Source organism: Enhydra lutris, unplaced genomic scaffold (assembly GCF_002288905.1).
Source record: "Enhydra lutris kenyoni isolate GAN:26980312 unplaced genomic scaffold, ASM228890v2 scaffoldscaffold6, whole genome shotgun sequence".
NCBI lineage: Eukaryota > Metazoa > Chordata > Mammalia > Carnivora > Mustelidae > Enhydra > Enhydra lutris.
The window spans coordinates 11968522-11983235 of NW_019154090.1; the positions used below are offsets into that span (position 1 = coordinate 11968522).

Genomic DNA, 14714 nt, shown 5'->3' on the forward strand with positions numbered 1-14714 from the left:
CTTAATCATCGTGTATAGATTAAACAAAAGTAGCTATTAACTAACTTTTAGGCATTTTAAGGAGGTAAAACATACATTTTGCACATAAAGAAATATTTGATGCAAATATGAAGGTAAAATTTTTAAAAAATTAGAACACTGAGAAAAACTACACCTTTGATGAGTGTCTTTTTTTTTTTTTTGAGAGCAAGGATTTCCAGATAGACTCATTCTTTTAAATATTCAGCTTTGGTTTCTTTGTTTCTCCAACTGCAAAGCTGCTGATAGTAAAACTCCAGGATTTCACATGAGTTCAAGCTACGTCTACTTTAACACAAATGTTAAAACAGAACTCAGAGAATGCAGTAGTAAGGATCTAGCTTCTGTCTCAACCCATATCCATTTGCATCGTAACAACAAACATCTGAATGGGACAGATTACTTGCCTCTGTTAGCAGGTTCCTTCAGTAACTATAAAGACTATGAAATGGAGAGCAGTAATCGCAAAAGAACAACAAAAAGGTCTAGGGTTTTTTTGTGGGTTTTTTTTTTTTTTTTTGGCATTTTGTACAAAAGTCACCTGTCAGAGGAAAATGGTTTGTTTCCAGATATTATGATACAATTTCCATAATGTATTTCTTTGGTTGTACGTGAGGAGTAACAGGAAAAAGGTGTATTTGACTCTTAAGATGCATATTAGCAATCACATTTCCCATCCATGTTTGTTGTTAAGATGCCAGAGCTGGTGATTTCCCGAAAAGACAGCGCAGAAAAACAAAATTGCTCAAAGTAGCAGAGTTGTAACAAAAACTTCTCTAGAGACCCAGCACATATAATCAACACTTAAAGCATCCTGACAAAGAAATAAGGCCTTGGAAATGCTTCATCTTCTCTAACTTTGCTAGTGAATGGTGTCCTGGCCCGGGGCTGCCGTCACACACACTCTCCTCACTAGTGTTTCAGTGGCACAAGCCACATTTACCATGAGATAGAACAGATTTATTCACAAAGTAGAATTTAGGCTGAATGGCTTATTAGTAGAGGTAAGGAATTCCTCTGTACTTCACGGGCCACTGGCAAGAAAAACTACCCCAAATGGTTTGACATCCCGGTTTTTAAAAGGTTCCATGCTGGTATGACTCAAATGCCTCATTCAGAAAATCCAATGTATTAAAAGACAGAGTTAAAAAAAAAATTCAAAGCTGAATGTTTGGGCATGGAACAAAATGAGCTCACACACTTCCCGCTCCGCAAGAGGTGGCAAGAATGAAAGAGAAGGCGGGAAGACTCTGGCGGCGGGGTCACCGTTGAAGACAACGGCACATGAGAACCTCAGAAGGAAAGCAAAAGTCTCCAGGTGGGGACACAGTGGCACGTGCCTGTGCATGCCATCAGGACAGATGTGGATGGAGAGCACGGACGTATGGAGGCTGTGAGCGGCCACAGTACCAGGGAGGGAGTCTCGGCTGCAGCATAAGGACGTAACGCATTCCAGGACAAGGTAAGTCAAAGGTGCTGACGTTTTCCATTCACAGTAAAATTCTCCCACGGTCCTTTCCGCCCAAATTATACAGCTCCTCTTCTCTAATGTATGTAAGTAACATAAAAACCTAAACCTGCTCTTTTTTTTCTTTGGTAGAGAAATTAAAATACTTTGGGGGAAAGAAAAAGAAAAAAAAAAGAGTACTGCTGGCCCAAACCAAACATTCCTCAAGGCTGTAAAACACAAACAAATTTAAGAACTCAGTTTCTTAGGAAACAAAAGCACCAGAAATCCTTCTCCATGAAGAAAAAAATATCCGATTTTAGATAGGTTCCCAACTTGCTAACTTCTAAGGCACCAGAGTTGACATCAATACAACCCAGTTTCCAGGACTGAAGGGCACAGGCGGAGTCTGGGTGTGTTATGACTCTGTGTAACACTGCTTCCACGGGGAGCGCGGTTCTGGGGAGCCCTGGGTGAGGGGGCGGGGTCAAGTGCATGCGCTCTTCCTCAACGACCGGAGTAAATCCAGCTTCCGACCAGACCAGACCGCCTGCAGGCGTCAGGCCCCATTTGCCGCAATCTTTTACAGAAGCTGCTGCATCAGGATTCAGTCCTAACTCCAGTTAAGACTACTGCACCTTTGTTAACACAATAAGGGCCCCCAGAAGCCAACCCTTCCAAAGAATGCAGTTCCGAGGCTCGAGTTCTGCCACCTGGGCACAGGCCATCTCCCGCCACGGTCACGGTTCAGCCAAGCTGGCCCCACCACAGCACAGGCTGACTCTGGGTCAAGGACTCATGACACGTGGCTGGGGAGTTCCACAGGTGGCCCTTCTCCCACACAGCCGCCATCCCTCTCTGGAGGCCCCTGAATGGGGACTGTGCAAAAGCAGGGACACTAAACTCACTATTCTGAGGTAAAAATAAAAGGTTTACTCAAATATAAATGAACTCTGTTAAATTACTTCATTTTTGTTACCACTTCATATATTAGATCAGAGGGTGTGAGATGGACAATCTATTTCGGAAATTTTCATACCCATCCACAAATACTTACTTCTAAGGAAGGCTAATCGTCTTCATTACATTTTTTACTTTTTCCTACAGACTTTTTCTCCCCAGGTTACTAAAACAGGGAGGGCCAGGAGGCACTACCTTTTTAAATTTTTTAACCTTGCAAGCTCTTAATTCTAACTTAATTACTAAACTCTGCTTTCAGTGAAATCTTCAATAATAGCTTTTCATAAAGTACTTTAAAAATCACTCAGACTTTAACAAAACAAAAACAACCCTTCTCCCCCACTTTCTCCAAACTAATCTAACTACAGCTGACTCACAACTGACAAAAACATTCAAAATTCTCCAACACACTCAAACGACGACAAAAAATCCAGCATATTTTAGGTGGCGTTTAGCCGTTACAAGAAATTTTATTAACATACTCTCTAATAACCACGAACCTCTACAGCTATGTTCAGTATTTTCAAGGAGAGCAACCTCCTCCGACAGAACACGTACAGCTGATCACGGGACTCTGCTAGGAAATGGTGCGTGTGCGGCGACAGGCTTGACGGTCTAGCCAGGAAGATGGAATGACGGAGATGAAACAGACTCCCCACCTACTGTGGTAACTGGGTATGCAACACTTTAATGGAACAGCACGTCTCAGCCAGGGACTGATGGGACCCGCATTGAGGCCAACTTCCTCCAGGCCATTCTGAGCTCCCAGATGCTGACTCCGTTTCTACGATCTGCCCCTCCACGAGCTGTGCCAGGCAGAGGTGGCGTGAACGATCTGCAGAGCTGCAGCAGTGGCCTGCAGGGACCAGGGCTACCACACTGGGGACAGTGTCCCTGGTACCTGGGACGGCTCTTCCGGAATCCATATCTTATAGACAACACCTATCCGCAGGAAGAACTTGCGCAGAACTGCTCGGAGCTCAGGAATCAGGTCAAACTGCATAATTTCACACAAGTAGGGGTAGTACATAGAAGCGTGTGCTTTAAACTTGAAGTGGGAGAGAAGGAGAAAGATCAAATTAGACAAGGAGCTCCTCTTTCAGGCACTAGTTTCTCAAAAGTATTCATCTCGCCCTGGAACCTCCTGCAATATTGATGTTTTATTTTTGCTATTTAAAAAGTTGGTGGGAAAAATTTGCAAATTAGAATGTCTTTTAGTTATGTCTAACTCCAAACACAAATTCTTTGGGGCCAGCTTTGCTACCAAAGTCAACGTTCGGTTCAGCAGAGCAGATTCCCCCTTCTGAACCACGGCTTTGCTATCTGGACCCTCTCTTCCAACACAGCCACACTCAAAATCCCTGCAGTTCAACTGCTGTGTGCATGGTTTCAACATCAGCCTTTCTCCACTGGGGATCTCTGAGAGAGAGAGCCCCAGCATGATACGGCACTCTTTGTAATGAATGAACTTTCCTCTGACGAATCTAGAATGGTGCTAGTTATGGAAGAAGTAAGGAAATCATTACCTTAAATTCTGAGTAAAAAGGAACCCAAACCTAGGTCCTAGTGGGGACATTAGAGTTTCCTGGTGTTTACCTTTTCATCGTTTATTTTGAGGGTTTTTGTTAGAAGTAACAACAGAAGACTTGTCCAGGCCTCCCGATGGCTCTCAGAATTCACGGTGATGAAGTAGGCAAGGGCCTCACTGCACACACTGGAGAACAAGAGAGGGGGAGACACGTCAAACACACTGACAGCTCACATTCTACTGGAGGGGAGAACTTTTTTAAAAAATATTATTTATTTATTTATTTGACAGAGATCACAAGTAGGCAGAGAGGCAGGCAGAGAGAGGGGGAAGCAGGCTCCCCGCTGAGCAGAGAGCCCGATGTGGGGCTCGATCCCAGGACCCTGGGATCATGACCCGAGCCGAAGGCAGAGGCTTTAACCCCCTGAGCCACCCAGGCGCCCCTGGAGGGGAGAACTCTGTTCTTGCAACAAGTAAGTAAGTAAATAAGTACTGGGCACCTGCTCTGGCCATGCCACCCGGAGCAAATCACTAAGCCTCAGTTTCCTCAGCTGTAAAACAGGGAGAGATGACCGTACCAAACTCAGGGGGTTGCTGTGTAGTTGGAATGAAGCCTGCCTGTTGATGTCTGCTGGGCCCAGGGCCTGCTCACAGCTTAGGGCCCAATCAGCGTTTGCACACAATGAACACAGAGCCAATCATCCACAGTTGACCACACACTGCCTTTCTCTCTCTCCTCCTGTCACATACAGTTGCTGCTACTTTTTCTTTTAAAGTAATCACCACCACCAATGTGGGGCTGAAACGCACCACCCCGAGATCGAACCAACATAGCCACACAGGTGCCCCTCTAAGACATTTTCTTTCTTTCTTTTTAAAAATTATTTATTTATTTACCTGACAGAGACACAGTAAGAGAGGGAACACAAGCCGGGGGAGTGGGAGAGGGAGAAGCAGGCTCCTCACTGAGCAGTGAGCCCGATGCAGGGCTCATCCCAGGACCCTGGGATCACAACCTGAGCCGAAGGCAGATGCTTAACCAACTGAGCCACCCAGGTGCCCTCTGAGACATTTTAAGTAGATTCCATAACAGTGGGATTACTGCGTCAGAGAGAGAGACTGAACATTTTAAGGCTCCTGATTTTAATGCCACCTGCTTTCTGGAAAAATTCCCTCCCTGGACATTCCCACTAGCATTAGGAGCCAGGAGAGTGTATGTCTTATCACATGGCTGTCAGCACTGCATGTTAATGGTTTTAAATCTTACAAGAGTGTAAAGGGCTTAAACATAGCATCTGGCTCACAGGAAGCTGGGTGGCGAAGATCTACTTTTCTGTCTGGGGCTCTCTCCATGCCACCCCACTGTCTCCTTATCGCTGCATTTCTGCGTAATCCAAGTCAGGACCGCCTGATAATCCACAGGATTCCAATACATTTCTCTTGGGAAGAAGGGAGGGTGGGAGGCTAGAGCCGACATCGCCCTAAAGGGACTTCACTCCAGGCCTGTTGATTTTTTTTTTAAATATTTTATTTGAGAGAGAGAGAGTGACCATGAGTGTGGCAGTGGGGGAGCAGAAAAGCTGGGCTGCACAGAGGGAGAGGGGGAAGCAGACTCCCTGCTGAGTGGGGATCCGGACGCGGGGCTGGATCCCAGGACCCTGAGATCACGACCCGAGCCGAAGGCAGAGGCTTAACCGACTGAGCCGCCCAGGTGCCCGCTGATTCTGAGCTCTAAGCATTTCTTACTGTCTATGTTTCTGAGCCTTAAGAAACTTATGAAAGAAGTGAGGTCCCGCCCTATTCAGGGCATTAAGAAAAGTGAAACACAAGTGCCAGCAAATCGAAGGAAGAAGCAAAAAGGAAAGAAGATTGTGAGGGGGCTACCACATAGGTATTTTTCTCTTATTCTTTTCAATTCAGAGTATCCTTGTGATGCATTTTGTGTCTTATGGATAAGACATTTAATCAGAAACCAGTCTTCTTACGTTAAAAGTCGCTGCTGTATTTCCTCCCAGGAATCCCTGCGGTTCTCATCAACATACATCCGAAACAGGATCCTCAGACAACAGGCCAGGCTGCTGGTTTCTTGCTTTAGAAGATTAGGTTTAGATTTGCCCTTAAAACCTAGAGATTAGACAGTCATGTAAACAGTGCACACTTCTGGGGTAATGCTGAGAAATCATGCATTACCTAGTTACTTTAGGGAACACCGAAAGAAATATTCCACATTCTTCTTTTTCAACTGAAGTCTGACATATAACGTTACTCTTAATCACATTTCCTTAAACAAAGCAGTACGAATCAGCCACAGAGATGTGTGAACCAATCTCACAAGCAAAGCCTTATCGCAGGCAAAGGCATAAATCATCTAGACATGTTAAAGCCATAAAGAAAAATGACATTATAAAATTGTGGATTAAAATAGGCATTTGGGAAGAAAATCAATGGTTATCCAGCAATAGTAACAAAAGTTATATAAAGTATCACTTTTGTGTAAAGTTCACAACGTGAGACTCCCACTGTCACCTTACATATATCGCTTACCTCCAGGGTTTATGTATGTAATTTTGGAAGCGGCCAAGAGAGAGAACCCCTAAAAGCCTCAGCAAATGTAGGACTGCTCTCTGTTTTTCCAAGACTACCAGAGTTTTTATATCACATTTAACTACAGAATTTTATTTATTTTATTACTTTTAAAAGATTTTATTTATTTATTTATTTATTAGAGAGAGCAAGAGAGAGAGAGAACATAGTCGCGGAGGAGGAGCAGGCTCCTTGCCAAGCAGGAGCCCGACTCGGGGCTCAATCCCAGGACCCTGGGATCATGACCTGAGCCGAAGGCAGATGCTAACCAACTGAGCCACCCAGGCGCCCCGGATACATAATTTTAACCTAATGTAAAAAGTCTTGGTTTGCTAGATCCGTTTAGTCTCTATCTATCAATTCATTTTTCCAGCAAATACTTCCTGAAAATCTCCCACGTGCCAGGTGGTAGTATTCCTGGTCCTGGGATGGAAAGTATCCAGCATGTCCTCCTTTTTCCCTCAAGCATGAAATATCTGGCAAGTTATTCCAGCTAAGTGTACAGTATCAGAGGAGTTTCCCAAAGGTTTTAATAACCAGTGCGCCCACCTGTCCTAACTGCTGTGTGGCCTTACCTGCTCTCCACAGGACAGTGCGTTGCTCGTAATTGGAGTTGAAGGCCTTTGAGAATGAGTGGGACTCCTGCAGGCAGTCCAGCAGCTTGAAGAGGTGCTGGGAAGACATGCACTTGTACATGCCCTGATCCTCTGTTTCTATGTGGATCTCTGCATCCAGTGTGTCTTGCTAGAAGGGGAGGGCAGGAGAGCTAAGTGAGGACGGGCTGGCTCTGGACATCGAAGCAGCCCTCACTTGCTGCAAGTCGTCCTCTGTCTGAGAATCACACACCTCATTCCTCACCACCCTGAACATTTCTCTGTTAGGTTCTGCTCACCAGCCGGGGGAAGAACTACGCCCAGCTCCTGCCTGACGTCAGGCTCTGCGGGCCCATGTTTCTGTTCTGTCAGTACTGCCTTTGCTGCGTGAACGTGAGTATGTGCTTCTCCAGCTATTTCACCACAGACTGCACTGTCCTCTCTTTTACATTTTAGAATGAAATCAGAAAACGAGAAAGTCAAATTATATTGTATGTGCTAGAAGGTGTGAGTCTCACAACACACTATGAAAGACGGAAACGGCTAAGCAAAGCCTGAGTGGGATCTTCAGCTTCACCAGATGATTAATGAACGTAGCAAGCTCGAAAACTGTGTTTTTCAAATGTGAAGGGGAAAAAATATAAAAATAGGCATAAAATGCTAGAAATTTTTATTGAATATGTCGTCTAAAATGGGAGACATACTTAGGGATTTTCTATTTGTTGAGCCTTTTAGGGATGGATCTATCCTTCTTATAAGCCACAGATTACAAAAAAAGTAAGAGTTTGTAGTATTCCCCAAATTGATCTATAAATCCAGTGCAATTCTTATTGAAATCCCACATTGCTACTTTGCAGAAATTGACAAGCTGGGTCCTAAAATTCATATGGAAACACACGTGACACAGAATAGTCAAAACGATGTTGATAAAAGAAGCACAAAGTTAAAAGACTCATACTTCCAATTCAAGACACTGTGGTACTGGCATAAAGATGGGCATATAGGTCAGTGGAACAGAACTGAAAGCCCAGAGATAAATCCTTATATTTAGGGTCAAGTGATTTCCCACCTGGGTACCAGAACAATTCACTGGGGAAAAACAGTCTCTACGATAAACGGTGCTGGGACAACTTGATAGCCATAGGCAAAAGAATAAAGGTCAATGAACTGAGCAAAACAAACATAAAACAAACTAAAAAATGGATCAAAGACCAACATGTAAAAGCTACAATTATAAAACTCTTCAAAGAAAACATAGGACTAATCCTTGTTACCCAGAATTAGGCCATGCTTGCTTAGATAGAATACTAAGATTACAAGGACTCAAGAAAAAACGGAAACTCAGACTTCATTAAATTAAAAATTTTTGTGCTTACAGGCCACCATCAAGTAACTGGAAAGACAATGCACAGAACGGAAGAAAATCGTTGTAAATCATGTATCTGATAAGGGACTAGTATCCAGAATCTATAAAAACTCTTATGATTCAATGTTAGTAAGTTAAAATATCCAATTTAGAAATGAGCAAAAGATTTGAACTGACATCTCTCCAAAGATACACAAATGGCCAGTAAACATAGAAGATACTCAGTGTCACTAGTCACTAGGGAAATGGAAACCAACACCACAGTGAGATACCACTTCCCACCCACAGAGATGGCTGTGATAATGAAAAAAACAAAAACAAAAACAAAACAAAACACCAAAAACCACCATTGATGAGGATGTGGAGAACCTAGAGCCTTTATCCATTGCGGCTGGGGAAGGTAAAACAGGATAGCTGTTCTAGAAGACAGTCTGGCAATTCCTCGAAAAGACAGGCACAGAGTTAACGTATGACCCAGCAATTCTACTCTTAGGTACGTGCTCAAGAGAATTTTTTTTTTAAAGATTTTATTTATTGGGGCGCCTGGGTGGCTCAGTGGGTTAAAGCCTCTGCCTTCAGCTCAGGTCATGATCCCAGCGTCCTTGGATCGAGCCCTGCATCCGGCTCTCTGCTCAGCAGGGAGCCTGCTTCCCCCCACCTGTCTCTGCCTGCCTCTCTGCCTACTTGTGATCTCTATCTGATAAATAAATAAAATCTTAAAAAAAAAAAAAGATTTTACTTATTTATTTGACAGAGAGAGAGATCACAAGTAGGCAGAGAGGCAGACGGGGTGGGGAGAGCAGGCTCCCTGCTGAGCAGAAAGCCCAATGTGGGGCTCCATCCCAGGACCCTAGGATCATGACCCAAGCCGAAGGCAGAGGCCTAACCCACTGAGCCACCCAGGAGCCCCCATGCTCAAGAGAATTAAAAACATGTCCACATAAAAACCTGTATACAAACGTTCACAGCAGTGTTATTCATCATAGCTGGACATGGGAACATCTGTCTGTCAACGATGACTGAATGAACAAAATGCGGTACCATACAATGGAATATTATTTTATATATGAACACACATACACACTTATGGAGTACATGGATGTTAACATGCTACAGGTACAGACTGCGACGTGGATGAACTTGGAAAACATTACGCTAAGTGAAAGAAGCCGGACACAAAAGCTCGCATTTGACATGATTCCAGTAATAGAAAATATATCCAGATTAGGCAAATCCATAGAGACAGAAAGGAAATTAGTGGTTCTCAAGGACTGGGCTGAGGAGGGAAGGGACAGTGACTGCTAATGGTTAGGGCATTCCCTTCAGCAGTGATAAAAATATTCTGGAATTAAACAGGGGTGATGTTTGCACAACTCTGTGAATATACCAAAACTCTGAACATTCATTCACGGATCTGCTAGCCCCTGGAGCACTGACCTCTACAACCTACGGTGTAATGTTACTGTCCAACTACCCAATCCTCTGTCTCCAAGGATAACATATTATATAAAAGGCTGTACATACAAAACAAAAAAGTAAACTTTATTTTTTTTTTTCAAAGGGAAATACTGCTTTATTGGAAACAACTTCCCTAAACTATAGTTTTCCAGAAACACAATTCTACTTTTATAATGCAAATTTAGGCACAAATATTACTTTAGAATACTCACTTTGGATAAGCTACTGAAAAATAGAAGAAATAATAAATGGATCATAGTTAACTAAATTTTCTGAGCTGAAATAAGGAAATTATTTTCACATACATCAGGTTAGCTTATTGATACAAAATTGATTATGAAACAAAACTAAAAACATCTGGAAAATTTCAGCATAGCAGCTTTCATTTCTGGATAACAGAACATTCTTATTTAGATCAAGATAAAAAAGTAAACTTTAAATGAAAACTGGTATCTTTATCCATACATTTTTCTCTCTCATTTATGATTAAACTGTATGCCAGTTATGAGGAAGAGTCCCCCTAATGAGTAACACTCTTTTTTCAAAGCACCAAGGTGGGGAGGATGGCATGTGACTAGGCGATGCTAGTAAACTGACTTTCTGGGAAATTTAAAGAAAAAAAAAAAAACAAAAAAAGCCCTGATTTTTAGTGTTTGCTGACTGCCGTGGTATAAATATTCCCATCGGAACCAATTTCTCAAGCCATCAATAGGGCATGACTGAAGGCAGGACTGGGGAGAGGTGAGCACGATGGGCTCCCCAGCACACCGCCGCACCTGAACAACCTCCCCACACACGAGGACATGCCCTCAAAGCGGGTCTTCTTACCTGGGCAGCAGCCATGTGCTCTGCGTCCTCCTTCTTGCTTGTCGCGGGGTAGAACACGATGTTATCGATGGTCTGTATCAATTCCAGCTGGACCACACACTTGATGAGGAGGCTGGCGAACAGTTTCTGATCTATATTAGATGATAAAGATTAACCCTAATAATGATTCAGCCAGTGCTGGATAAGTATTCCCCGATGTGTCAGGCAGGCATGGCTCTTGAGGCTGTGGCAGAACAGTGGAGAAGCCAGACAAAACCCCAGCGCAGAGAGACAATAAACAGGATCTTTAAGTCTGAGGTACAGTATGTCAGATGACGACGACAAAGGTAAGAATGGGGAGGAGGGAGAGGTGGTGTCGGGGTGGGGTTGCGAGTTTAGACGAGCTGGTCAGGAAAGGGCTCCCTGCCAATGGGATGCCTGAGCAAAGACCTGAGGGGAGGTGTCAGCTATACAGGGGCCCCATCTTCCAACCAGCTGCTCTGCCACCTGCCTGACTCCGACAGACAGCTCCGGACAGTGCCCCAAGCACCCCAGGCCCCAGGTTCCTGCAGCAGCCGGACTCTCCAAAATGGCTGCCAGTCAGTCTGAGGGGCAGGGGCGGGGGTCTTTTCTGCTCTTAGTTCCCTATGGCTTTCTGTCTGCTCTGGAGGTGGTATCCTCTTTCTGTATCTGCTTCGGTTTCCCTCAAGAGTCCCCCTTTACCTCTTTTAGTGCGTGGCCATCTTTGACTAGCTAATAATTCTTTAGGTAGCATCTTCTCTGTTCAAATTATTGGTGTGGTTTCTGTCTACTGACTAGACGCTGGCTAATATTTCCTCCCTCCATCTTTGTCTTCCCACTCCCTGGGCTCAGGGGCGGCCCATGTCGGGCACTTCACTGGTGTTGATTGGATATAATAAAAGTAGAGATTCCTTATTCAACTTATTGTTATAGAATCAGAATGTTGAAAATATTAAAGCATTCAGTGATGGCAAATGAGGATGAGATGAGGTCATCTCATCTCTTAAACTGTGTGTGTTTATTTATACGAATTCTCCAGCAGAATCAGTTTTAATTAAAGAAGAACATGGTGGAGTTGCAGCACATGTACATTTAATTTATGCCAATTCAGTGACATCACCTTGGACCAAAAACGAAAAGGAAAGAAACAGTCCAAGTGGTGTGAGACTGTGCCCGCCGCCCCACTCTCTGTACTGACACCCACACGGCGGGCTCGGTTGGGAGAAAGTAAGCATGTTCCCAGGAGGAAGGGCAGGGCTCTCATGTCCCAGGTTCCTCTCAGAGTACAGACCTCTTGCTGCACCAAAAGTGGCTCTATTTCAAGAACTGTATGTGTGCACCGCCCCCCCTCCCCGCCGGCCCACAAGCCAAGCCTTTCTCTGGAGCTGCTGAGGCAGGAGACCTGCTCCCCGGCCCCCGCGGCAGATATTGAGGAACAGTGTGCGAGTGTCTGACATGCTGTCTTTTTAATGGATTCCAAGGTTGGTTATGTTGGTTGGGGACCACGCACGGCTGTGTCTAATACACTGCTTCAGAAGTTAACAGCGGCGTCAACACCGACGGCCTGGCACGAGGAGAAGACGGTGGGACTGCTCTAAAGAAAAGCAACAGGGCCACAGCTAGAAAAAGACCAGACCACGAAACCAGGAGTGTTCCAGTTTCTCAGTCAGCTAGAAGTGTGTCTGAGTCTCAACCCTACTCCACAGGGGCAAGTCGTATTATCTATCTTGGTCCCAGATCACACAAACGTAAACAACAGCACCTCCTCAAAGGGCTTGAGGGACGATTACACGAGGTCACACACATGAAACACACAGTGCAGTGCCTACCTCACAGCAACTGTTAAATGCATTTTTTTTAAAAAACAACAGTAAACATAGTAAACAGTAAAACATAACCACGGTAAAACACAACCTCTTTGCCACAAGAGGCAAACTGATAAAAGTAATCTGAAACTCATGTCCAGAAAAGGGATCTCTAACACATAAAAAGCTCCCCCAAACCAATAAAAAGATGAACAGCCAATACAAAATGAGGACCAGTTTGAACAGATGATGCAAAAACAGAGAGGTTCTTAAACACATGAAAAACTGCTCAGTTTCCCTTAAAATTAGAAAACCACAAATTAAAATTACTCCGAAGATAGGAAACATCACCTATGTGTTCCTGAGGCTCATGTAAAAGGTACAACCTTAATGGGCAAGAATCTGTAATTATGTGTCAAAATGACAAGTGCACCTCACCCAGCAGTCCTACTGCTAGGAATTTATTATACAGACACACATATTAGGTGATTCAGGGTAGTACTGTTTGTAACAGAAAAAGATGGGGAGTAATATAAACGTTCGTTAGTAGGAACCCAATTAAGCACATAATAATCTATACCCTGGGATGACATACAATAAATAGTATAAAAGAATGTGAAAGCTTTTTAGGTACTGATTTTGAATGGTCTCAAAAATACACTAAATGAAAAAACAATAACACACAGTACTCTGTAATTTGTATAAAAAGGACAGGGGGCTTCGTGTGTGTGTGTGTGTGTGTGTGTGTATACATATGCGTGTGTTTATGGCTATGCTATTTCTTGCGTATGGATACAATTAGAAATGCACATAAGAAACTGGTGACATGGCTGGCAGGGACTGGCAGACTAAGGCATGGGGTGGAAGAAAGGCTTATCATGTTCACCCTTTTGTACCTTCTGAATATTTGAATTATGTAAACATGGTATCTATTTAAAATAAATAGATGAAAACAACTAGAAAATGTGGCCTTACTTGCATAAGGTCTACCTTTCCAGCTGTCATCGGTCGGGTTAGAGAGTTGGCTCTGGCCTCTCTCAGAGGCGTTCTTATCTATGCTGCTTAGAGACTGGCGGTCCAGATCCATATCCTGAAAGTTAACCCAAAGAGAAATACAACGTTCACTTTCTTTATCCACAATTCAGTATCTGGGTAGAGATGTGCCTGTTTTGACACTGTTGGCCCAACTTCAATTTAGGTGTCTGGCTTAGCTTGAAGTAAAATTATACTGCCCGCTTAACTAGGCTGCATAGGACAGACTACGGATGTGATGTATTTTCTCCCTCCCATTAAAATTTCACATTTTCTTATTCCTATTTTGAAGGTGTTTCTCTATATATCAATGATTTAACAATGAGTGTGACGTGGGGCACCTGGGTGGCTCAGTCAGTTAAGCATCCAACTTTTTTTTAAAGATTTTATTTATTTATTTGACAGAGAGGGAGTGAGTATAAGCAGGGGTAGCAGGAGAGGGAGAAGCAGGCTCTTCACTGAGCAGGGAGTCTGATGCAGGGCTCAACCCCAGGACCCTGGGATCCTAACCTGAGCTGAAGGCAGACACCTAACTGAGTGAGCCACTCAGATGCCCCCAAAGCATCAGACTCTTGATCTCAGCTCAGGTCTTGATCTCAGGGTTGTAAGTTCAAACCCTGAGTTGGGCTTCATGCTTGGTGTGGAGACTACTTGAAAAACAAACAAAATAATGAGTGTGGCAAATTTATGAGGACAAGCTCAAAAACAAACTAGTAATAGCTAGCTTTTTTTTTTTTTTTTAAAGATTTTATTTATTTATTTGACAGAGAGAGATCACAAGTAGACGGAGAGGTAGGCAGAGAGAGAGAGAGAGGGAAGCAGGCTTCTCGCTGAACAGAGAGCCCGACGCGGGACTCGATCCCAGGACCCTGAGATCATGACCCGAGCCGAAGGCAGCGGCTTAACCCACTGAGCCACCCAGGCGCCCCAATAGCTAGCTTTTTAAAACATTGACAGATGACAGTTAACAAAAGATGTTTAAATAAGGTGCTTCATTTTTTAAGTTGCTATATCCCAGATGCCTCTTTTTTTTTTAAAGTAGGTTCCACACCCAACGTGGAGCTCTAACTCACAAACCTGAGCTTAAGAATTGCAT

General features: G+C 43.8%; 1 protein-coding gene across 2 annotated transcripts in view; it reads right to left on the bottom strand.

Moving 5' to 3' along the window:
• Nucleotides 1-507: 507 nt before the first annotated feature.
• The window catches only part of LOC111141359 (ADP ribosylation factor guanine nucleotide exchange factor 2), a 100433-nt gene continuing 86226 nt past the window's right edge, over nucleotides 508-14714 (bottom strand). The window contains exons 34-39 of one of the 2 annotated variants that reach the window (XM_022493838.1): nucleotides 13562-13676; nucleotides 10782-10912; nucleotides 7112-7280; nucleotides 5939-6077; nucleotides 4022-4139; nucleotides 508-3473 (exon numbers count right to left, since the gene is read on the bottom strand). In XM_022493838.1, the coding sequence (XP_022349546.1) occupies nucleotides 3297-3473; nucleotides 4022-4139; nucleotides 5939-6077; nucleotides 7112-7280; nucleotides 10782-10912; nucleotides 13562-13676 (849 nt within the window). In that variant the 3' untranslated portion in view covers nucleotides 508-3296. The remainder of the gene's footprint in view (nucleotides 3474-4021; nucleotides 4140-5938; nucleotides 6078-7111; nucleotides 7281-10781; nucleotides 10913-13561; nucleotides 13677-14714) is intronic. The other variant, XM_022493837.1, reaches the window with a different exon arrangement.